Below are 25,160 nucleotides of genomic sequence, written 5' to 3' on the forward strand. Positions count from 1 at the left end.
CCACATTTCAAAATGGCTGCAGGGGCGCTTTATCTAAAGCTTATTCAATGAGTTTTAAAGTGTCCCCACCTCCATTCTGAAGCATGGTACAGTTATGCTCTAGCAGACTTGGTTAATTGAGTCTGCTCTGATGTGCTATAATTACACCATGTTGGAGCAGCCGCTGCACTCATGTATAGGCATCACGTTTCCAATGTCATCTAATATCCGACTGAACTCTTCTCAGTGATAAACCCCACAGAGCTCTAAAAGGGATCCTACTCCATCTCTAGTATGTTTTATGCCCCTTTACAACCAATTTACACTATAACACAAAACTGGAGACAAAAACTGACAACATCATTCTGTCCATGACAAGGTTATGTTGAAATTTCTTCAAAAAGACTAAATAAAATCAATGTTCCTATCAAAGCAACTTTTCCACTCCAGTTGAACCTAGAGTCTGTTTGAGGATTACAGCAATGTTCCTGTTGTTTTCAAAGCTGCTGGGTACATGTACAAGCCTTTAATTTCCGCACAGAGCATGAAATTATACTCAAATAAAGACGGAAGATATTGGGCTGCTGGCACAGAACTGAGAACGTCCAAAACATTTAAACCAACAAGTAGGGGGACTTTCAAAAGATATAAAGGCCAGATAGGTTACTACATCCATTGAAAAACTGTAGGAATTTGTGTCTGATTGGCCATTTGGTTTGGACAGTTTCCTTCTTACTTACTTAAAGTGGTTCGCAAGATTATTAGATTCCAAGTCTATTATTTTACATGCTTGTGTAATGATGGGGGATAGACTGCAGGGAAGACGTGAGAAAAATAAGATGGGGGAAAAAGGTAAAAATGACAGGAAACACAGAAAAAAGTAGTGTCAGCTTTAACTATACCTTCTGTTATTCCCTTATACTTGTATAGGTTTCCTAACACTAACTTTTTCTACCTATTGTACTGTATTTTTCGAACCATAAGACGCACTTTTTTCCCCCCAAAAGTGGGGGGAAAACGAGGGTGCGTCTTATGGTCCGAAGGTGTGTGTCCCGGGGAGACGGGGCGGAGCTTGCCCGCGGAGGCGGCGGAGCCCGAGCGGGACATCCGCCGCTTGTTTACACCGGAAGCCGGCGCCCGTGCCGGTGGCTGGGAGCCGGCAATAAAAATGGCTGGCCACCGGCACACATAGTCTCTCCTGCCATAAAAACTGGGTGCGTCTTATGGTCAGGTGCGTCTTATGGTCCGAAGGTGTGTGTCCCGGGGAGACGGGGCGGAGCTTGCCCGCGGAGGCGGCGGAGCCCGAGTGGGACATCCGCCGCTTGTTTACACCGGAAGCCGGCGCCCGTGCCGGTGGCTGGGAGCCGGCAATAAAAATGGCTGGCCACCGGCACACATAGTCTCTCCTGCCATAAAAACTGGGTGCGTCTTATGGTCAGGTGCGTCTTATGGTCCGAAAAATACGGTATTTCCTGTCACCAGTAGAGGTGCTAGTGCTTACAGGCTAGGGTAATTTTAACCTTTATGCCCTGTAACTCTGTTCAAAATTGGTCTAGACAATGGAGTGATAAAATGCTAGCAGTGCAGGGACCCATCAACACATGCTCCAGTTTCCTTTGCTATGAGAGTTGGCACTGGAATACTACTAGCAATGACAGAAAATACCTAGTATAAAAAATAAGCGTAGAAAAGCCCCTGCATTACTCAAGGCGATGATAGTGTTAGAATGATAGTGTAGCTCTGATGGGCCAGGATAGTATGCAAGAGGCAACGATTTTTTAGGGTGATATATTTTATTGGACCAACTGTATTATTGAGATAGAGTTGGACAAACTTTTGCATGTATGATGAGGGATGTCTTATATTTAAAAGTTTGTCCAACTCTATCTCAATGATGCAGTTGGTCCAATAAAAGATACCACCCTAAGAAATCTTTGTCTTACTCAAAGTGAGTAATGGACGTAGATTAGGAGTACAAATGAATACGACTGAACAAATAACCATAAATCTAAAACATGGAATTTGATAGAAAAGATTTCCAAGGATAATACTTCACACATCTCCCCTGAAGGACTTATGCAGTATTTAAAAGCAAGAAACAGTATGCTTCAGTCACCAATTAATATGCTATGCTAAATACACTGTATACCTTGTATTTCCTTGCTTTGTTTTGATACCTTTAGTGCCTCTTTAGTAATGCTACCAGCCTTACTGTTTGGTGGGATGTTTTTTATAATCCTATGCTACAGAAAAAGCAGAAGCTTATGGCATTCATTTTTCACGCAAAGTCAAATCCACATTCAAGTACATAAAGCAGCTGTCACATCACACATTCTGCTAGTGAACTTGTCATACTTTCTATTAACTTTTGGCACAGACACAGTGTCTTAGACTTCTTCCAAGGCAGTCAAATAATAATGAAAAAAAGTATCTTTGATGCTACCTGAAACCAAGCTCTTCAATGCACATTGTCTGCATTTTTCTAGGAGCAGGCACTGAGCCAGGGTATGGAGATAATTATTTTGTCTGACTCCAGGGAGAGCAAGAGAATCTTAAAGGCAGGCTCATTATAGCAAAGAAAATCTAGACAGCTCATTTAATCCAGAAGGTAACAAGATTTCTCTTTCCCCATTGCAGTATCTTCTGTTTTTTTCCTGCCTGCATTCCATAGGACACCAGGACCTGAACCTTGCACATACTCTGGCATCATCTCTGTAGCTGTGACTAATATAATACTTCAAGGAACTAAGAGGCTATATAACATAGGCAGCAAATTGGGGAAAAATATACAGGGAATGAAGAGTTCCTTCCTGATCTTCCACCCAACCATGAACTGTTGTTATACCTTGGCTTCATGAAGCCTTATATTTGACAATCCTACCTAGTATCTTTTTTCCCATAAGTACAGATATTATTTGCCATCTAAAAGTGATTCAGTCCTCATAAAAACCCAGACAACAGTTTTTCCCCTTGGTAATTTTGCTAGTGCTTTACACGCTCAAAAGGCCACTAGGACTCAAGGTGCATGCATGTTCACATGCATGGGTGCTTGCATCTGTGTTACAGAGTTATTCCAAAGGAAAATTTTCCTGTAGGCTCACCTTCTAAAGAAAATTCTTGGAAATTTCCCATCGTTGCCAATCTGGTTCACAGCTCCACCAGCAATAGGAACTTCCAGATCCCCTATAAACATGTGCTGTTTTAAATACCGTATCCTTTACACTTGCTTAACAGGGGCCTCTGAGGGCTCTTACACATTCCTGACTCCCTCAGGGGTTGAAAGGTGGGAGCAGTAATACATTTTATAGCCCACCAGAGTGGTCTGGCTATGTTCCACTCATTACTTGGCCATTTGTATGAGAAGATCTTCCAACACAGGGCATTGCACTACACACTTAAACCACTTCCTATTGAAGTAAATGACAGTCTTTCCATTGACTTGTATCTGGTCACATATAGGCAGGGAATATTCTCTCCCTTAGTTCCTGTCTCCTTAAGTCATAGAACTGTATTTCCTCTGGGTCAGGAGACCCTAGACAGAGAGTGTCAGGATTTGTCACATTGTGAAAAACAATTCTCTCCAAATACCACCCTGGCAAATTTGAGGGCCTGAAAAAAAATGGCTGACTAAAGAAATGCAAACATCTGTTACCTTTCCTTTAAAAACATGGTAATTATCTGTGTTATGAAACACAGGTCAAGGGATATCACACACTGGAATCCTGAATAGATATTTCACTGATTTTAGAAGCCTAGCCCAAAATCTGGTGAAGTCAATAGAGAGGGGTTCTAATTGATTCTAGCAGGCTTTGCATCATCCTTACTTGAAACACTTTACATCACATCTACAGTCCTTCCTCCAGACATTGGGTCACTGCCTACAACCTGGGTCTGATTCTACTTCTAGTTAGGACAGTGCCAAAACTTTTATGAATCTGACCATGATCAAAATTAGGGAGGCAGACATATAGTGTCTGAGCATTTTTGTAGTTATGCAGTTGCAGGAAAGATACCTGCATTTTCCAGTCTGCTTCAGTTTAGACTAGGGATGCTTTCACTTGGAGTCCTTGTGTTAGGATTGCATGTTTTCGTAAAAAACATGCTCTAGTTCAACTCGAAGTTTTTCAGCTAAACACAGCTGGCTGTACAAAGGAATTACTGGGTGAAATCTTTGGCTTGAATTATAAAGGAGATCATCTTAAATGACCAAAGAAGTTCCTTCTTGCATAAATATTTACAAATCTATTAAACCTGGAAGCTGAGCAAGACCCATAAAAGATAAAATGAAAGTACCAAATATAGCAGAAAGGACTATATTTTAAATGCTGAAGTCTTCTGATTAATTACTTTGTTTCACAAATGTTGTGAAGGACTGAATTCTGGACACAGTTATTTTTCCTAAATTCCTTTTGTTCTTTAAAAAGAAACTGTATACATCTATCCTAAGCAATCAATACTAAGGTGCAAATCACTTAACTAGAGAACCCATCCTACCACCAAATTTAACAGTTACTGCACAAGCACTGAAATACAATATATTTATAAAATACTGAAAAATGTGTAAACAAGATATCTTGAGAGCTTCTTACCTTTGAGCCAATGAGAGTGTAGAGCCACTGGATGGTTTCATTATGATTTATCACTCCATTCATCCCATCTACATACAGCATAATCTGACCCAAAGCTATAATAAAGAAGAGAGGCAAAAAATACAATAAGACCAAGTTAAGATTTATTAATATCCCAATGCTATGTTGCAATTCATTATACTGTTTCTATAGGTCACAAGTGTGCATGGAGCTTTATTAGCAAAAGACAGAGAACAACAGATAATGCTGAGGTTAAACTGAAGTAGCTCTACAAACTTTGTTTGGAGTCACTGCAGTTCTGCTTTGATACGATCAGTTCTATTACCTTAAGAAGGCAACTCCTTGCCAATGAGCCAATGGGGCATTCATGTCTGCAACTGTTAAGAAATGTATTGGAAGTTTTAGGTTTGGAATTCATGTAGGTGGATTAAGATATTTTGTGACTTAGGAAAACCATTGTGTTTGCCAGAAGAATGTTACCATTTCACAGTGGCATTTTATGAATTATCAAATGTTGAGTTCCGGTGAAGAAACACAAAATAACAAGACAAATGATCATAAGGTATTTCTTGTTTATTTATCTTATCTGTTTATGATAATTTTCTATAATATTATAGTAAAACACTGTACTACACTGTGCTATGCAAAATTAATAAAGTCCCGCTAATGAGATTTTGTTATAGTAAATAGCTGGTAAATATTTGTTGAGTAAAAAAGAAAGTCAGATATTTTTCATACAGACTATAAAGTGCTACGCTTGGTAAAAAGTGGATTAGCAAAACTCTTCTCCAAAATGTTCCCTGCTCACTCTCTCACTATGGAACAGAAGAGTCATACAGGCTTGGTTCAAACAGAACAATTTAGAGCAGGGGTGTCCGACCTTTTTGAACGCGGGGTCAGATCATGAACTTTTTATCACCCAGTGGGCCGGCAGGAGTGGGCACTTGTGCAGCCTATCCAGTCCGGCTGCAGCCTGGGGGCACAGGGGACAAGGGGTGCCACCTGGCCCCGCCGTGTCCTCCTTGCCACCTGGGTGGCCTTCGAGGATGCTCCCAAACCTGTGCACCTGGGCTCAGCAGCCAGGGGGACATTAGGGGACTATACAGGGGGGGGTGCGGGATGTGCAGGGACACCTCCCTGCTCCCTCTCCCCCAGGGCAGCCTGAGCCCAAGCCCAAGCAGCTTGGGTCCCTCCCTCCCCAAAGCCCACAACTCACCACCCCCAGCGTGAAATATGCGGGTGCAGGAGGATGCGGGGAGGCAGGAGCGGTGCCAGCTTCCTGTCCCAACAGACACAGCAGCAGCGGCAGCAGCATCACCCACAGGCCCAGGCACAGCATCCCTCCAAGCTGGCATCCGCACCCCCTGCGCCTGCTGCACTGGGACCTCCTCCAGCCCACGTGGCTGGCGGGGACTGGCACAGGGCAGGGCCAGCATACAAATGAGGAAGGGAGGGGCGGGGCTAGGAACAGAAACCTTGCAATGTGGGAGAGGGGAGGAGCTGCCATGCAAATGAGGAAGGGACACCGTGAAATGAGGGGGAGGGGAGAAGCCGCACTGCATTGGAAATGTCAAGCTGATGTGGTGCATGTGGGAACCTTGTCTCTTCCTCAGCCCTTCAGGAGCCATTAGGAAGCTGCTGCCGGGCTGAGGGATGGACAAGGGGTCGGAATGAAAGTAAACAGTGTTTACTTTAGTTTCCCGTTGCAGCAGCGCGGGCCACAGAAAATGGCTTGGTGGGTCACATGGATGGCCACGTGCCGTATGTTGGACAAGCCTGATTTAAAGCAACTGTAGCAGGGAGCCAGACAGCTGTTACTTGAAAGGAGAAGCATCAGGGAAGGGACAAGGTTTGAAAGGCATATACTTAGGGCCTGAGAAAGAGTGGTCAGTCTGGCCCAGCAGGCAGCAGGGAGAGAAATTCCTGAGCAGAATGCCTACATGAAAAAGACTGCCTGGCACTTGAACTGCCCTCTGGACCACAAGTAAGAGGCTTTCAGCTTGCATGGATTAAGACCCAGTGTTGGGGTATAGCCAGTAGGCTTATGTGTTTGTTTAAGCTTTACAGCAGGGGACAGGATGTAGCTATAAAGGGCGATGAGAATCCATGGAGAAGCATCTGAAGGGTGCACTGTGGTTTATACCAGGTCACCTTGGTGTCAGAGGGACATCTGTGGTTTTAGAGCCGTGCCAGGGCCTGGGGCTCAAGACCAGGCAGGCAGAAAGCAGAGAAAGGCAAAGCCTGCAGGCCCAGGGGCCCACAGCCTAAGAGGGGTGAGATCAGGGCCAGGGGCCACAGCTTGAGAGAGATGAGACCAGGACCAGGGGCCCACAGCCCAAGAAGGAGCAAAAGTCTAGAAGTCAAGTCTGGCCCAGTGGACTTAGCCTGAGAGGGATCCAGCCAGACAAAAGGGGCTTAAGTCAGGAAGGCAGAAGACCCAACAAGGGTATGGAGGTATGGGGAGGCCTGAAGTCATAACTGGTATAACTGGTAACATCTGCAAGGCATGGGCATAAGTGTATGGGTGGAAAGAGACCACAAATAGCTCTTAAGGCAACAGGTGCCTTGGGGTTGGGCCAGGAGGGCCAACCTAATGTTTGAGGGGCAGAACTGGGGCCAGCAGGGGCCAGGAAAGATGTTCTGGCCAATGGACAGATGAGGGCTCTTTCTAGGACTCTAGGGCAGCCTTCCTTTTTCCAAATTAACTAATTACATCAAGACATGGCAGGAGAGAGAAATGGGAAGGTACCCATACCCACAGAGCCACAGTTGGGCAGGAGCTATGTGTCCACCAGAGAACATCACGACTGCCCTGGGGCCCAAACCTGCTACTGTAATATATTCAGTGTAATCTATAGTTAACAAAATTCGAAAGCTATTAGAACACTTTTGCAAATGAGTGTGGATAAAATTATTATATTATGCATAGGATTGTAGAATCACAGGAAAGTAGAGATAGAAGGGACCTCACAAGGTCATACAGTCCAGCCCCCTGCTCAATACATGATCATCCCCAATTGAACCATTCCAGGCAAGTGTCTTTCTAACCAATTTTGAAAGTTTTCAAGCATGGAGATTCCATAGCTTTTCTAGGTAGCTTGTTCCAATGCCTGACCAGTCTCACAGTCAAAGAGTCCCTTTTAATCTCCAGCCTAAATTTCCCCTGCTACATCTTGAGGCTTTTGCTCCTAGTCCTGTCTTCTGAAGCCTCGGAGAAAAGCTCATTTCCATCCTCTCTGTAATTACCTTTTAGGTATTTGAAGACTGTTATCAAATCCCCCCTCATTCTTCTTTCCTCCATGCTAAACAACGCTATCTCTTTCAGACTTTCCTCATAAGTCTTGCCTCCCAGGCCCCTAATAATTTGTGCTGCACTACAGGACTCTTCCAAACTGTACACATCTTTGTTGATGTGTGAGGCCTAAAACTGGACACAGTACTTCAGTTGAGGCCTCACCAGTGCTGAATAGAGAGGAAGAATTAATTCCCTTGATTTGCAAGAGACATTCCTGTTAATACAACTCAGGATGTTGCTGGCTTTTTTGGGCAACAAGAGTACACTGTTGGCTCATATTTAGTTTGTAGTCTATTGTAACCCTCTTTAACTTGCTAATGGGGGATGTTGTGGGAGAATATCAAAAGCCTTGCTAAAGTCAATGTATTTCACATCCATTGCTCTTCCCTCATCCTCAGAGCCTGTCATTTTATCATAGAAGGAAATTAGGTTGGTCAGGCAAGACTTGCTCTTGGTAAATCCATGTTGACTGTTTCTGATCACCTTATTCTCCCCTAGGTGCTTAATAATGGAAGTGCTTCATAATGGATTCCTTAAGGATCTGCTCCATGATCTTTCCTGGTAAGTAGTCAGGCTGAATGGACTATAGTTCCTTTAAGCACCTAGGGGAGAATAAGGTGATCAGAAACAGTCAACATGGAACCTTCTTCTTCCCCTTCTGAAAGATAGGCACTAATATTTGCTTTTTCCAGTCATTTGGGACCTCACCCAAACTCCAGAAGTTCTCAAAAAGAATAGCCAATGGCTCCAAAAGTAACTCAGCCAATTCCTTCAGTACCCACGAATGCATCCCATCTGACCCAACTGACTTGAAAGCATCTAGCTTCACTAAGTAATCCCTAACTCATTCTGCCATTACTTTATCTTATTTGTCTCCTTCCCTATCGTTGCTGCCAACTATACTTGACAGGTGGTAGCTCCTCCTATTTGTGAAAACTGAAGTAAAAGGACAGTAAATCCTTTCAGCATTGTCTGCAACTAGATTGCCTTCTGCATTCCATAAGGGACCTATGGAATCCCAGGTTTTCCTCGACATACTTGTAGAATCCCTTTTCTTGTATTTTTATGTCCCTTACCAGCTGTATCTCTGGTCTTAAATGATCCCGTAATTTAAAATACTGTTCTACTGACCATTCTATTTGAAGAGAGATGCCCATGTGGCAACAACAGAAGTCAAGCACTTAACTGCATTGGAACTGAGATTTAGGCTTCTAACTGCCATTATCTGTAGTAAACCTCCTATTTGGTCTATTGCAAATGCTGTAACTGACCATAAAGCATCTATATATTAAAACTCAAATTCTCTCAGAAGGTGAGTGATAAATACATCCAATAAATGAAAAGAGATTAAAATTACACAGAATGGATAACAGGCTCCTTTTCACCATTTTCTGATGGGTATTAGAGAGAGGGGGAACACGGTTATGCAGCAGTAATCAGAGAACGGTCTTAATTCTTGTTTTTACTTCTTTTTGGTAAAAAAAAGATTTTGCCTTTGATCAGCATGAGATCAAACCCATGATAAGGTCACCAGATCATTCCTTTCTAGTGAATTCCTTGGTTGGGGTGAAGGGATTTAATTTGAATCTGAAACAAATGCAAAACAAATTTGATTCTTGGCACATGCTTTCCCAATTAATAAGAAAAAAAAATCAAAGCAAAGAATCTGATTTTAAAACAAAAGCATAAACAAAAAGCAAGACAATTTTTCTGCTTATGCTCAAAATTGATTGGGTGTCTAGGTGAAATCTGTGCTACAATACTTACCAGATTTTTAAATATGAGCGGACATAAAAACACTGGTTTAGGGCACATTAACAGGTCCCACAAAAAGCCGCAACAAGATTCAAGAGATTCCTGACAATTTTCATATGCTACCACAAAGTTTCTTTTTTTCTTCTTTTGTTATCGGATGCTGCCCCAAGGATCTGATGGTATCTGTTTCTGCTATAAGAAATTTCTTTGGGAACTTGGTGGAAAATTACAAACACATGAAAGAAAAGCTACTAGACCTTCTGTTGCTGTTTAACCAACCCACAATTGCAGACTAAAGTTTTACAGGATATAAAGAATATTACACACAATCTTGCTGAGCACTTTAGGTAAATGGTATGCTTTCAGTGGTGCCACATTGCATAGAAGTTGTGATTGCAAAGATTATCTGTCACACATCAAATTATCAGTTGCTGCCAGGCCTTAAAATGAAGCTCCATACAGTAATTGTTGAAGGGCATGTTATTTCCTGACTACAGGGAAGTCACAGGAACAAAGGCAAGAAATTAGGATGGGGGTGATCTTTCCTGAGGATGAATACTGAAAAGAGGCAGCATCTGTATTGCTTCAACTGGACTTTTGGATTGGCATACACAGCTGCTGCCTTAAAAAAAAAAGTTTAAAAAATACCTGCATGTTAAATCCCAGTTAGAAAATACCTGAAAACTGATATAAATAAGTAAATAAACAAATAAATAAGTGAAATGACACTGCTTCCTCTGGACTGTCCTGCATCAATTCCCAAAGAACACTATGGCTAGGAACATAAATTATATATAAACCAGTATAAGTGATCAGGAGCTGGTTCAAATTTGTAACACAACCAAAGTTCAGTGCACATAAACCACTCTCAAAATGGCCAAAACTCGTTTAAGGTAAACGTAGATGGACATAGTGTCAGACTGATTTAGGCTAAATCAGTTTATTGAACTTCTGGTCCAGATCCCCTCTAGATTCAAGTTAACTCACAGTTCCCCAGAATTCCAAGATGCTTTGCACCTCCCCCAGAAGCCACCCCCCACCTTGTAGGACGGCTCAAGCTGTCTGCTCCAACCCAACAGAGCAGGGAGATGTTCTCTAGTGCCCCCTGGCTTCTGGCCTGAGCCACCACAGACATGTGGCTGCATTCCCAGAATCAAAAGTAAATTCACTTGCTTATTGGTTCAATCTATGCAGCTTAGATTAATGTGCAAAGATTGAATTGATTCAGCGTTGCATTTTTTGACTGTCTGTACTATGGCATAGTGGTGCTGAGGAATAAGTGAGAATACCTGAAAAGAATAGAGTGAGAAGGCCAAAGGAAGAACACAGTACCCTAGGGAAGCAGTTAATGGATCTGCTGTTAACTGGATCTGCTGGTACAGCCAATTCACTTTTGCAGTAACACCTGTTGACAGCAAGAGCTACTAACCAGCAACATTCCCTCTGGGAATAATTTCCCTACCACATATTGAGAAAACATCTTTTTAGTATCTTAGCTAGCTAGCTCCCTCAGAGCTGATCTGAGTATTTGCATTATGGCATGTAGAAATACATGCATTGGGGCAGAGTTTCACTTTAGAGAGACCGACTTACTTGGGAGGGACTGTTAAGTCAATGGGGTTACTTTGGGGCTGAATTTGGTTCGACACATATAAATTCTCACTTTGTATATGTCTCTAACCTGGGTGCTATTCTATTAGAACAGCTTCAAACTCTTTACTCTAATCTGTGGATTAACTGGAATTCTCCTTTGGAAGTATATCAACATTTCACATTAAGAAAATCTGTTATTGTGCTATAAAGGGTGAAGAGAGGAGGGTTTAAAAACAGGGGCAGACTTAATTTGGATTTTTTTTTGCTTTTGCTAGGGTAAGTCAAATCCTTAATCTTATTTGAACACAGTCAATGAATTTACCCATTGCTCCTTTGCTTTTGAGCGAAATATTATTGGATTTCTTAGGCAAGGCTTAAGATGGGAAAAGATGGATCAGCCAGGATTTGCACAGATTTTGAAATACCACAGATTTATGAAAATGTTTCACAGTCTGAAAAAGCCTACCAATCTTGGCACCACGATGTTTTGGACAAGAGGCAAGCAGGGTTAACTTGACCAATGAAGAAACAGCTGGCACAGAATCCTCACCAGGTTTTTCTGAAGTTTATTTTAGTAAAATAAAATAGTAATTTCCCACCTGCAGTTTCAAGCTTTTCAAAGCTGTTTCCTCCCCATAGCATTCAACTGTGTTAAGCTTCTCTGACCTGCAGCCGCATCTGTCTACTCCAAATTTGCACCAGAGTGAATTATGCAGTAGAACAGCAGCACTAGGGGTCAGCACAATGCTATTTTATTCCTACTTCCTCAGAGTCAAAACACCGTTTATCAGACTAATACATCTTCTGACTATGTTTATTTAAAAAACAAACAAATGGCTGATGGGCAAATTCAGACCTTAACTAAGCAGGCTCTACGCCAATAGAAGTTTCTGGAACAAATTCACGCGTGCGCGCACACTCACACACACACACACACACACACACACAGGCAAATACAGAGAGACAGACAGGCACCTACAGACACAGACACTCCCCCTCACAGGCCGCCCCCCTCACCTCCTCATGATCAGTCTAAGGCAGCTCCCTGCCCCCTCCACACGAGCTGCCTGTTACTCTGTCGAGCTCCCTGCCCCAGCTCCTATTAGATTTACCTGCAGAGAGCTGCTGACCGGGTGTATCCATGCAGCTGTACAGATGTGTAGGGCTGGGCAGGGCAAGGAACACTGTGCCATGCTTCTGCGGGCAGGCAGCAGTGGTGAGACAGGTCACTATGGGGGACAGGGGCTAAGATGAATTCTGGGGTGACCATAGCCCCCTAAAACCTGGCCTCCCCCCCACTGCCTGCCTGCAGAAGCACAGCACTCCTGGCCCAGCCTGGCCCTGGCTCCAGCCCTACACCCCTCAGCCCCAATGGTGGAGGGGCCCTGCTCCCAGATCACAGGGAGGCAAATGCAAAAGCCACAGTTTTAAACTTAGTGCCATTTCTGTCCCTGTGCTGGGAGACAAAAACAGTTTACAACCATGGCTTTTGCTTCCCTCCTGATGAGGATCCAGGGGACCTGAATTGGTAGTGGCCCCTGGGCCTGGATCCAGCTGGTCTGTCCATTAATCCACCTATGTCAAGAAGAAAGAGCCACTGTTTCTGGCCTGGCTAGGTTGGGGATGGATGTACAGGAACCAGAGCCAGAGATAAGGGAGGAGAGGCATCTGGGGAAAGGGAGAAGGAGATGAGGAGGGAGAGGGGGGTGGATGGAGCAGGCACAGGCATGGATGGCAAGGTGTGGGAGGGGCTGTAGGGTATGATATAGGCTCTCCCCATACCCTACAGTCTCTGCTGTGCTGCTCCTAGCCATGTGTTCCCTCCCCCCATCAAATGAGGCACTTTGTGCCAGGGCAGGCAGGGCCTCAGTTCTGGCTTTGACCCCAAATCCAAGGCCAAAGCAAGAGCTGAGCTTCTGCCTGTTCCAGGCCAGTACTCAAATCCAAGACGAGCTCCTCCATGTGGACAGATGGAAAGAAAACCTTATCTTGGATTCAAGTAAATATGGCATGTCAAATACATGGGGATACTGAAAACAGGATATAATCCAGTATGGAAAGCAAGGCCCTTAATGGCAGTCAATGGCAACAGCAGTTAGTGGTAAGGGTAAAGGGAAGTGGGGAAGAGAGAACAGCCCTCAGCACAGAGCAGGGAGGGGTGGCAGTAGGTAGCTTTGGAGGAGGAAGGGTGAAAGAGGTCGCTGGGCCAAATCTTATTAGTTATGTCTCTGGTGGCAACCCACCTTTGGAGAGAGCTGTGCTAATTAGACCTGCCGCTGCACTGCCACAGGCATCCAACACCCACCAACCCTACTCAGCCCAGCTCTGACCAGTATGTGGCCAGGGCAGATTCCTGGGTGCCCAGTGCCTGTGCTGAATGCTGACAGTGGAGAGGTGAGGTCCCTGTGCAGTGTGTGTTCCTGGCTCCCAAGTGTGCAGCTGGGCTGGAGTGAGACTGGATCCCAGTGCAGGGAATTGGTGCTCAAGCCTCACACCTGCTAGTGCCACGTTCTCTCAGGGCTGGACTGTTTGGAGAGAACAGCAGAGCTGTGGGATATGTAAAACTACAATGCAGAGGGAGTGAGGCGAGGCTCTTTGCTGGCTGAACTACAGAGGCTGACAAATTTGCTGCTGATCCTAGCATATGCTTTCCCTCATTTCACAGGGTCCCATGCATTTGTTGGCGTGGGGTTCATAGACCAAATAGCAGGTACTTGCCAAAACACCAGGAGGAGGAAGTGGTTAGCTTGTGTTGTACTTGATCAGGGAACCATGCCAAAACTTAAGACATCATTTAATCCCTAATGGTCAAAAGAATATGAATTTGTTACAACAAGTAGAAAAGGAGAGCACCATACATTCTGAAGCCTCTGTAGATGTGATATAGATGTCAGCAATCAAGGAAAACAATATTTGAGTCAACACATCTCATCTGAAAAGCAGAAGCTGAACTGCCATAGCGCAAGTACATCTTCCAGCATAAATACTTTTTTAAAATCTAGCAAGTCCACACATGATGATAATGTGACCGTTGTTGAACTTTGAAAAGTGTATCATGCTGTTAGGCATCACCAGTCTTACAGAACCATTGACTGTAGTGTAAAAGTTAATAAAACAATTTACCATGACTTGGCTGTGCCTATAGACTTGACTTGCAGGAAAACTAGGGCAAAAGCATTGAGCGAAAATATTTCAGCACAGTATTCAGTTAAGAAGCACTTAGAATATACTGAGTCCAACGATCTGGATTTCTCTTTGGCAACTTATGCTTCAAACAGGGAGGGTAACTAATAGGGCTGTGCAAAGCTTCAGATCACAATTCGGATTCAGAGATAATTTGGATGCTGAATCTATGAATCCAAATTGAATCACTGGAAGCTTTAGGCTTTCTGAATCAATTCAGAAAAGATTCTGCAATTCGGAGATTCAGCCATAGGGTATAATGGGGAATCAATGAAATATCTATAACTTTGTTGTCTTTTGGCTGATTCAGATGAAACTTACAGGGATGGTAGCCTCTACTGAGAGCATGATGCATGCTAAGTTGATGCATGCTAAGCTACTGTGTTACCAATCAGTCATGATTCACTCAGGGACCAGCTCAATACATAGTAGCTAGCAAGGATAATGAGTTAATGAGCAAGGATTAACACCTACAAAACCACAAACTAAGGAGAGGAAAGAATCAATACAGAGCTTGGAACTGCTTCTGCCCCAAGACAGGGAGAGTCAGTTGCAAAGCACCCATGTCACGAGTTTTGCCTGTCAGCAGCTAGGGGTGCAGGGCCCCAGAACTCCCCTGCATCTATCTCCTTGACAGCTGGCAGGCTTTGAGGCTTCAGCAGGGTGTAACAGATAGGTCTGCCATAGTTTCCCCTCCTCCCTGTGCCCCAATAAGCACCCATGTCATGAGTTTTGCCTGTCAGCAGCTGGAATTGCAGGGCCCCAGAACCCAGAAGCCCCTACACCTATCTCCTTGATAGTTGGCAAGCTTCATGGCCTCAGAAGGGGCTACCAGGCCTGCAGCTGTCACCCTGCTGTGCCTTAACACACAGTGTCACCCATGTCATGAGTTTGCTCGTCTGCAGCTTGAGGTAGTTTCCCCCAATCCCCCGCACCTATTTCCTTGAAACCTGGCAGGCTTTGTGGCCTCAGCAGGGGCTACCATCCCTGCTGCTTTCACCTCACTGTGCCTTAACACACACACAGTGTCACCTATGTCATAAGTTTCGCTTATCAGCAGTGTGAGGTCCAGTTTCCCAGAAACCCCTGTACCTATCTCCTTGACAGCTGGCAGGCTTTGTGGCCTCAGCAAGACCTACCATCCCTACTGTTTTCACCCCACTGTGGCTTAACACACATGACATGAGTTTTGCTTTCAGGAATTTGAGGCACAGTTTCCTAGAAAACCCTTTACCTACCACCTTGAAACTTGGCACATGTCAAGCTCTTAGCAGAGGCTACCATCCCTGCAAGTTTCATCTTAATTAGCCAAAAGACAACAAAGTTATAGATATTTCTTTGATTCCCCATTATACTCTATGGCCGAATCTCTGAATAAGCTCTGAAGTAGATCCAAATCTTCTGAAGTGATTTGACCAAATCAAATCGGAAGACGGATTCCGATCTCTGAATTACATCTCTGGCATCTGAATCAGCTGAATCTGAATCAAATAGTTCCCTATTCGCACAGGCCTAGTAACTGTTTTCCATTAGTTCTAAGGTATTTTAATTTTGAAATGGGGATTCAGTCCTTTCTCTTGGATTTTTACAGTGATAGGAAACTTCTCAATCCATTGTCACAAAAATATTAGAAAAAGCTTAATGCCTTTGATCTCAGTTCGGAGAAGCTGTCAGCATTTACAGCTGACAATGCCAATGTCAATTACAGAAAGCATAACAGCAGTTACCAAAAGCTAAAAGGCGCTAAAGAGACATTATAGCAGCCAACTTTTGGGCACACATTCTTCATAACACAACCAAGTACAGTGCAGGAAAGGTTTATATCAATGCAGAAAGCGTATTTTAGGGTTTATTCCCACTCCAGCATTTCTGCTAGAGCGGAACCGAACAGTTAAAGGAGGTTTGTGACTTTGTTGAGGTAAAAGAGTGCAATCTATTGAGACGTGGCTACCAGGTAGATGTCTCTTTTGCCAGCAATCAATAGATTGCTGGAAACCTCTTACTAGCTATAGGAGAGGAAGAGTTCCCAAAAGCACTTTGGAAATGCTTTGGGGATGAGGGGACTTTCAGTGGCATGGCTAAAGTATATTTTCTCTTTCTGAGCAATGCTCTGAAGCTATTCACGGACTGTATTGAGGCTTTAGAAGCCAATTAGTGTTCTTTCAGTTTATGAGGTCATGAATGAAGTGAATATGAAACTGGAGAGGATTAGGGACAAGTTTTTTGGCTACACAGTAAATTGTAAACAGAAGCAATGTACTCAGGATGATGCCGGAAAGGTGTGAAAAGGACTTTTTGATATTTTATGAAAGAGCAAATAAGTATCTGAGTGACAGGTATGGCTTCTCTGAAGGCAGCCTTCACAACAAAGTGTCCAAGTCAGCTCTTGCAACCCTGTAAAATTTGGAGAATTTTGTGAATTTGTTCAAGCTTGAAGTATAAAAGAAATGGACATGGATGAGCTGCATGAAGAATATGGCATTGCAGAAAGCTTATTATCTTCTCCCGAGTTACAGGATTGCCAGACAAGTGAAGAGAGGTACCTAAATTTTTTAAGAAAGTACAGGGAAACTGGAGAACCTTGAAGAAATTAAGCTCTTATATCTTTTTCCATACCATGCAGCAATGCTCATACAGAGAGGGTTTTCTCTCTGATGATCACAGCTTGGAAAAATGAAAGGAATAAGCTGGAGGTAGACAGTCTGAAAGCAGACCTCCAGATATGCATAAATTTACCTGGGAATGTAAAGAAATATAATCTGAGTTTTTCATGAACAAAAAACTTCGGAAAGGGGTCTGGGATGGGCAGAACTACAAACGCTTTTAAGATATTGCCTACTATGTTGAGTTGTATTATAATTTCTATTTAAATTAGTTATAACAGTCTTAGTCAATACTAAGTTCGTAGTATGCATGTTTAATGATCTATTTGTAATGCTACGGTTTTGCTTTCTTGTATTATTTTACTCAGTTTATATTTTATTGTAACAGTCCGCAATAAGCCAAGGCCAGTGCCATTTTCCTAGTCCTTCTGTGGTGGTCCTGCCCCTTGTTGCTGATGGGCCAAGGGGCCCGATGGCCCCACTGTTGCTGCTGATTGGTCAAGGGGGTAGCAGCCCTGCCCTCCTGCTGATTGGCTGAGGGGGGCAGTGGTTCCGTCCCTCACCAGGGGGATGTCCTGTATTCTGGGAATGCATGAGTAGCCACCGTAACATTTCTTGCATCTTAAACTGTAGTTTATGTTAAAGGTATGTTTTTTTCAGGGACTTAATCAGGATAGAAGACTGTATGTAAACCTTAGCACAGAAATAGAATTAGTTCTAAATGTTTAAATGCAATCCCAGTCCAGTAAAAAATCATTTTTCAACCTGAGTCTCTCAAAAACTATTAACTAGCAAGGTGAATGGGGCCTCATCCTCCTTATTCCTTCTGTGACTCAGCCTTAAGGCTACTATGAAGGCAAGTTACAAGAATAACAATTTATCAGGGATTCAGGCAAGATAGAATGTGATTAATTCAGATGCTTACTAGATGGAAGAGCACTGGGCACTTCTTTTTCAAAATAAATTGCTTAAACTTTCAATAAGGTAAACATATTTAAAAAAGAAGAAGTCCACTGATCTCATTTACTTAGAGCCAGACATGAATTAATTGAAGTACCTATTACCAAATTACACAGACTGGTTTTGTTCCAAATAAAACATACTACATTGTTCCATACTGCTCTTGTACCATATGACTGTGTGTAAAAAAATTGAAAAAATCATCCAAGAACTCCTTATCTCTAAAAAAGTGAGATCAGATACACCAATTATGAAGTTGGAACCAGATTCTCCCCCTTGTAAAAATGATTGTGTTAAAGCAACAGTTGGCCAGTCTCTATGCACTACAGTAAATCTGTTATCTAGCATCCCTGGGGTAAGGGGATTGCTGGTTATGAAAAAATTCTGGTGATCTGAAAACCCCTGGCAGGGCACTTGCAGAGCAGTGGTAATGCAGGGTGGTGGGTGGCAGTGGCGGCTGTACACGGAGAGGGGGGTGGCAGCAGCTGCACGCAGAGCAGTGGCAGCAGCACAGGGTGGCGGCTGTCACTGCCACGTGCAAGCTTCCCCCCGCCCCACCCTCCATGTCCGGCCGGTTAGCCGAATGGAATTTCTGGTTAGTTAACTGGCAGATAGCAGAGATTTTACTGTATTCTACAGGATTTGAACTGGCTCAGAGCTTCAGGATTTTCTTTTAATTTTTTATTAAATATATGGTCAGGTTTCTTGGCAGTAAAAATTCAGTTATTTGTGCTCATATTCACATCATTTGTCCGTGCCAAAGATATTAGCAATACCATACAAGAAGTTAAAAGCCAATTTAATATAGGCCAGAAATGAGCGATTTTGTTGCTTAAAGCCTTTTTTTAACCTTCATCTCTTTGTTTATTTCAGTCTGATTATTTGACCCATTCAGTAAAATGGGGTGGACATATAATGCCAACAGATTTACTATTGGTGAATCTTTTTTTAAGCAGTTATTTTACACAGGCCTTCAGCTTTCCAGGGAACAACATACTTGAGCTACTTAGATAGTTCTATTCCATGTATGTATACAAGTGAATTGCCCATCAAGAATGAAGGGGATGAGAGGCAGGTGGGGATGCAGCACTGCCACCCACCAATCCCATGCCACCACTTCCACCTCCCAGAAGCAGGGGTGGCAGGGTAGGAAACTTTCACCTGATGGCTGCCGCCACCCACCACCCTGTCCTGCTGCCTCTGCATCTGGCTGTGCACCACCTTCTACCTCTTGCATCTGGCCTCGCATCAGCGCCCCCCCTTGTCTAGCTCCACGCCAGTCCCCTCCCCCTCCATCTGGCCTTGCTCCCCTGCACCTCCCGCTCAGCATCTGGCACCATGTCACTCCCCCACCAACTGTGTCCCGTCCTGTGCCACTGTCCCCCCTTCCAGGAGGCAGCGGCAGCACGGGGTGGTGGGTGGCAGCACTCTGTCCCCACCTGTCATTTTTGATGGGTATTCTTGACATGGCTCTGGCTGAAGCCCCGCCCTGCCAGGAGCCACACCCCCCAGGAGCATTACAGACAGACACACAGACAGATGGACTAAGCCCTTTATATATAAAGATTATATTTTATCATGCTCATGAGAAATTTTTGTACTATCTGGCATTTTTGTTTTAAAGATTTAGCATTCACTTTCACTGGACCAAGAACTGTGCTTTGAACTCTGAAGCAGTGTCAGGTCTTTGGGGCTCTGCAGTTTTATATTTTGTTTGTAATAAAGAAAAATATGGAAAAAGTGTAAGATAAAGCACAGTATGCAATGCTTATCCTCCCAATTAATCATGAGAGCAAAATATGCAAAGATGTAAGAAGAAAACACTGACAGCTGGATCCTGTAGGCAGGCAGCTGGTGAACAAATAAAAGGTGGGGGTGGGGAGTGGAAACCCTTACACAGTTGAAGAACTGGAACTGGCTACTAAGATTTTCCACATGACTACTGGTTGAAATGAAGCTGCTTTCCAGAGGTCACTCCTGCATGATTCCAAACAAAACAGAAGGCTAAACATGCTATTCTTCAACCAGCACAATTCATCTCTGGGCTGCACATTCAGATGCTGTAATTTTAATTGCTCTCCATAGTTATATTAGAGGGTACAGCAACACCATGCCATATGTTGCCGTTAAATACATATACTTTACTGAATAGCTAAACCCACGTTTTGGTATTATTTTGTTTTTAAAGAGACAGTGTATTTGTAAGCTGAGATGTATTTAAATCAATCTGCTAAAACTCCATTCTAAATGCTGTGTTCTAAAATGGTACAGACCAGCCAGCCAGAGTTTCCATCAGCCACAAAAGCCCACAGGAAATACTGAAAGGAGATTTATAATTCTGACATTCCTGGCAATAAAGAGAGACCTTCAGGTCCATGTTATTCTTATTCTGTTCCACCTAATTGTCTGCCTTTAACAATAACCTCAGTCCCAGCATTCCCCACGGGGCCACTGTCAAAGAAATGCTCTTTCACTGCTGATTACTGCATGAAAATGAAGGTTAATAGGCTGCCAATTCTAGACTTCAGACAGAAGCATAAGCTGCAAAGAGACTGTGAACAAGGTGTCAAGCTTTTGAAGCCCTGCTGACACATACAATTATTTGAGCTGCAAATACCCAGAAGTATTCCATTTACAAAAAATGACAAATATTTTCCAGTCCCAGGAAATCTTCCTGCTATAAAACCTCAATAATAAATCAGATGCAGGGATCACAGAACACTTGCAAGTCAAATTAGTGACCTTCCATGTAGGCAGAGAACTTAATGGACAGTTCTGCTTTTCTTTTTAAAGCAAGGTACCCGGGCCGTCAGCTGTCCTTCCTACCTGTCTCTGTAATTACAAAACCTTTAATTACCATTTCATCTTGCACACAAAAGCCCCCCTTCCTTAGTGCCATTCATCACCTCATAGGAGAGACTCAGGCCACACTGAAAAACTGAGCTGTTAGAAAGTCCAAGGAATACCCCTGCTATGTATTCTCCTTTATCTAATGTGTCCCATCCCACTAAGTCAAAGTCACTGAAAGTATCTTCAACCTAATCAAACAGTATAGCAAATCTAAGCACCTGGAATGAAACACTTTTTTAAAAATCACAAATAACGGTAACAGATGATGCACCACCTGTGGCTGCACACAGCCAAGCCATGCAATTAACAAATAAATCCTTCAGAGGAACAGTAATCCCAACAACCACTATATACTTTTCTAGTGACACACATTTCCTACATTGTACCTGCTTTCAGAAGACATGACAAATATAGGCTATCAGTAGACTCAGTTAACTTAGCGTAAGTTTGTTTATGTTAATGTACTCAAGTAGCAATAATCTCACAAAAGCATCATAAATCTTTTGGATGCCAATACTGTTATTTTATGTAGCATCCTTTCTACCCTATGTATAATATCATAACAAGCTTTAAAATATTACCTATATTTAACAAATAAGTACACTTCTTTGATGGAAACAGATGCTAAAATTACTTTACCTTTAAAAAGAATTATGCAATAAAGACATGCTTTATAATAAATAATTAAGTCTTCAACCTTTGATGATCAGTTTCCATGCAAATATAGACACATTTGTTGGAGCCACGTACAACGCATATAACAGAAGCTAAAACAAAAGCAAAATGCTTTGGAAATACGCTTGATCTGAGCCAAAAACGTGTTCCTATGAAGTCCCATAAATTGGAAGTGGCTGAATTTGGATTGTTTGAGTACACCAGCCAAGCAAAACCCTATCTGGGGATGTGTCAGCTTTTTGCCAGAAACCCTGGATTTCAGTGTTGCACATGAAGGCATCCATATCCAAAGGCCTAGAGATAAAGTGATCAGGAAATTTTCTGGTGCCCTCCACAAAACTTGGTTGTTTTGTGCACAAGAGTGTAATACAAAAACTAGGGGCACCAGATGAAATTAACAAAAGGAAGTGCTTTGGTAACAATGTATGAAATAATGTGTGGAACTCATTGCCACAGAATATCATGGAAACCCACAGCAAAACTGGGTTCAGAAAGGGATTAGACAAATGCACAAGGGACAGTTTTACCAGAGGCTATAAAAACAAACAGGCGGGGATATATCTTCAAGCTCAAGACACTCCTTAATCTATGACTGCTGGTAGTTGAGAAGGTATGACAGGAAATGGATAACTCTGTATGTGACCTGTTTCCTAAACTCTTATGATGTCAAATAGCGGATGAGATGTTAAAAGCATTTCTAATGTGAACCGTTGCATATTAAGGCTCATTAACAAGTTCTAAGTGTCCTGTAGTTTTCTTAAAGTTTTGCTGCTTTGGGCAACGATCATCTTTGAGCTGTGCTATTTAGCTTAAGTAAACTTTTAGGCTAGGGATAGACAGTACACATAGACTGGTTTAAGTGATCAGAAACTGGTTTGAACTTGTAACAGAACAGATGTTCAGTGCACATAAACCAGTTTCAAAATGGCCAAAATTGGTTTGAGATAAACCTGGCTGAATGCAGTATCAGACTTAACCGATTGAGCTCAAACTGGTTTATGCAATCTCTGTCCCAGATCCCTTTCTGGTTTAAGTTAAACCAGAGTCCCATAGAATCCCAGCATGCTCTCTGGGCTGGGATCTCTGCTCTAGTTGAGCAGGGCTGGCCCCACTCCTCTGCTGTCCAGCCAGGGCAGGGACATGCAGAGTTGGGGGCCTGACCAGATGCTGGCCCTGTAAGTGAGCAGGGAAAAAATGTATTCCCTTCCCTCCCTCCCCTGCCCTACCAGCACAGACCTTCCCTTCACTGGCTGCTCTAGCAGTGGGGGCGTGATCTGGGTAGTGGGGGAGGGGTCACAGTGGAAGTGGGGCAATCTGGGAGCTGATGGGAACAGAGGGGGTATATCAAGGAGCAGAGGGTTGATTGCAGGGGGAAAGGGGAGATTAGGGATGAAGGTTGATTCAAGTGGTGTGGGGGGGGGGTTGCTTCTCCCCTCCTCCTACCTATACTGCAGCTACAGAACCTGAGAGCAAGGCAAGCAGGAAGCAGACTTGCAGCTTCTAGTCATGCCCCTGCTTTCCAGCTCTCTAGCAGCATGTCAAAGCAATACATTTTAGCGAAGGTATTAATCCGTAATGTGTAACTACATACAGCATGTACTTACTTAAACACCAACTAATATTCCTTAGTGTTAGGATGTGCTAATTGTAATGTATAATCTCACCCTGTATTCTTTTCTTCTTGAACATCAACTCTATCAGTTGACGTAGTATAAAATCAAAACTATGACCTCAATGACACTTGTGCCACCTCTTTTTCCTTCAGACCTACTCCAAGTTATGTATGTTCTGCTCAGTGGGGACTAATTTGTGCTCCACCTTAATTCAGCTGCAGGTGCAAAAATGCAAATTGTTTGCTAATTGTAAACACAGAGCCCTAACTTTTGAAATTGTGGTCCTGAATGTTGCATCATTTCAACTAGGCTTTTTATACCCTGTGCTTAGATAAGAATAGCATTTTAATGCTTTATGCTTATGAATATTATGTTGTTTATCCATTTCTTTTCTCTGTCTTTTTCTGCTTCAATTCAGATGTAATTTCTATGTGATATAATCCAAACGAATGTTTCAGATGCTGAAAAAAACAAACAAAAACACTGTGCTCAAGGATAAAGAGAATATAGAACAGGTGCACTGGTTCCAAGGTGCACTCTGGCCACAAACAGTTTGTGCTGTACAAGGGCAGTAAGGGTTTTAAAATGGTCATTCACAGAGTCTTTCTTGGTAGTCTACCAGGAATGAAGGTCTGGAAGGCAGGTGGATCCTTCAGAGGGTCTTATTTATGTGAAGTGGTCCACAAATGGCATACTGAAGCATCTGAGTTAACAGTGTTGCACATTATCATCACACCCTATAACCTGAGCTAAGCTTTTCAAACAGAAAATTCCTCCTGATGGTGCAATTACACATCCAGGTTTTTGTAAAAGACTTATCATGCCAAGGTATCTTAAAATGTTTTAGTACAGCAGGAAAATTGAAAATACATCTACATCACAGAAGTAATAATTAAACACAGATAGAAAGCAGTAAAACAAACATAATTCACATTTAGGATTAGAATAGTGGAAAGACAGCCATACTCCCAACATTAACTGGTAGCAACTTCCATCCAGCAGGTGTATAACATCTTACTATGCAATCATCCAAAGTAACAAGTCAAGGATAAAGGTGGAAGGAGAGCTGATTGCCTAGGTGATCTCAGCTAACAACCAACTGAGGCCTATGTCCAATGATGTGCTGAATGTGATGGATTTCAAGGCCTCCCCCTCCCCGTATAAGCCCTCAGTCCATGTAAACAACACTAATCTTGACTTTGAAAGTACAAAGAGAGGAACACAACCCAAACCTTACTGCTAGGGAAAAAACGTAATTTCTATAACTCACTGTGACCTCCTTACAAGGCTGTTTATGCTGCACAAAGAAAGGATCTGCAGGTGTTAGCTGTCTTTTATCAATCACAATCAATTATGTACAGGATGTCACTTTGGAATTCTAATATCTCCTTGACATTCCAGCCAGCTAAGTCCTTTGCTTCAAATTTAAGGTAGTGCTCAACCCACACATCATAGGGAAGGCTAGATATGCAATTTGGAAAAACAAATAATCTATCAAGATCTAGTTACAACAAGGACAATAAATTTCCTGGACTGTTAGTTAGTCTCTGTGAGTATCTGCATCTGGGCACAGAAATTCTAAGGAAACAAAAGCGTCAATAAGACCATTTGTTACTATATACTGGGGCGTTTCAACCTTTTTGGATCAGCGTACCCACAGTGGCCGGATGCAGAGCTGGGGAGGGGGGGCACACAGCCGAATGCCGAGCACCGGCAGCTGCTGCGTGCAAGCTTCCCCTGCCCCCACGTCCAGCTGGGCAAGTGGCGCCTGCACGGCAGTATGTGATGGTGGGTGGTGGCACTCTGTACCCATCTACCTGCACATACCCCCTAGGGTCTTCTCAAGTACCCACAGTCAACAACCCCTGCTATATACAAACAACAAGCTGACTGATGGCTTTCTGATACTTCTACATAAATTACTGTAGTAAAACAAAAACAAAAAGTGATGTTGGGTTATATGGCCACATACGTTAAGTGAAGAAATTTTCATAGATTTCATAGACATTAGGGCTGGAAGGGACCTCGGGAGATCATCGAGTCCAGCCCCCTGCCCAAAGGGCAG

At 43.1% G+C, this 25,160-nt stretch overlaps 1 protein-coding gene across 4 annotated transcripts in view; it reads right to left on the minus strand.

The window, feature by feature from the left end:
* The window catches only part of FHOD3 (formin homology 2 domain containing 3), a 640,284-nt gene that overhangs the window by 230,012 nt on the left and 385,112 nt on the right, over positions 1–25,160 (minus strand). For all 4 annotated transcript variants that reach the window (XM_019540836.1, XM_019540820.1, XM_019540847.1 and 1 more), the window contains exon 6: positions 4,569–4,663. In XM_019540836.1, the coding sequence (XP_019396381.1) occupies positions 4,569–4,663 (95 nt within the window). The remainder of the gene's footprint in view (positions 1–4,568; positions 4,664–25,160) is intronic.

The sequence above is a fragment of the Crocodylus porosus genome, unplaced genomic scaffold (genome assembly GCF_001723895.1).
Source record: "Crocodylus porosus isolate Cpor-Errol unplaced genomic scaffold, CroPor_comp1, whole genome shotgun sequence".
NCBI lineage: Eukaryota > Metazoa > Chordata > Crocodylia > Crocodylidae > Crocodylus > Crocodylus porosus.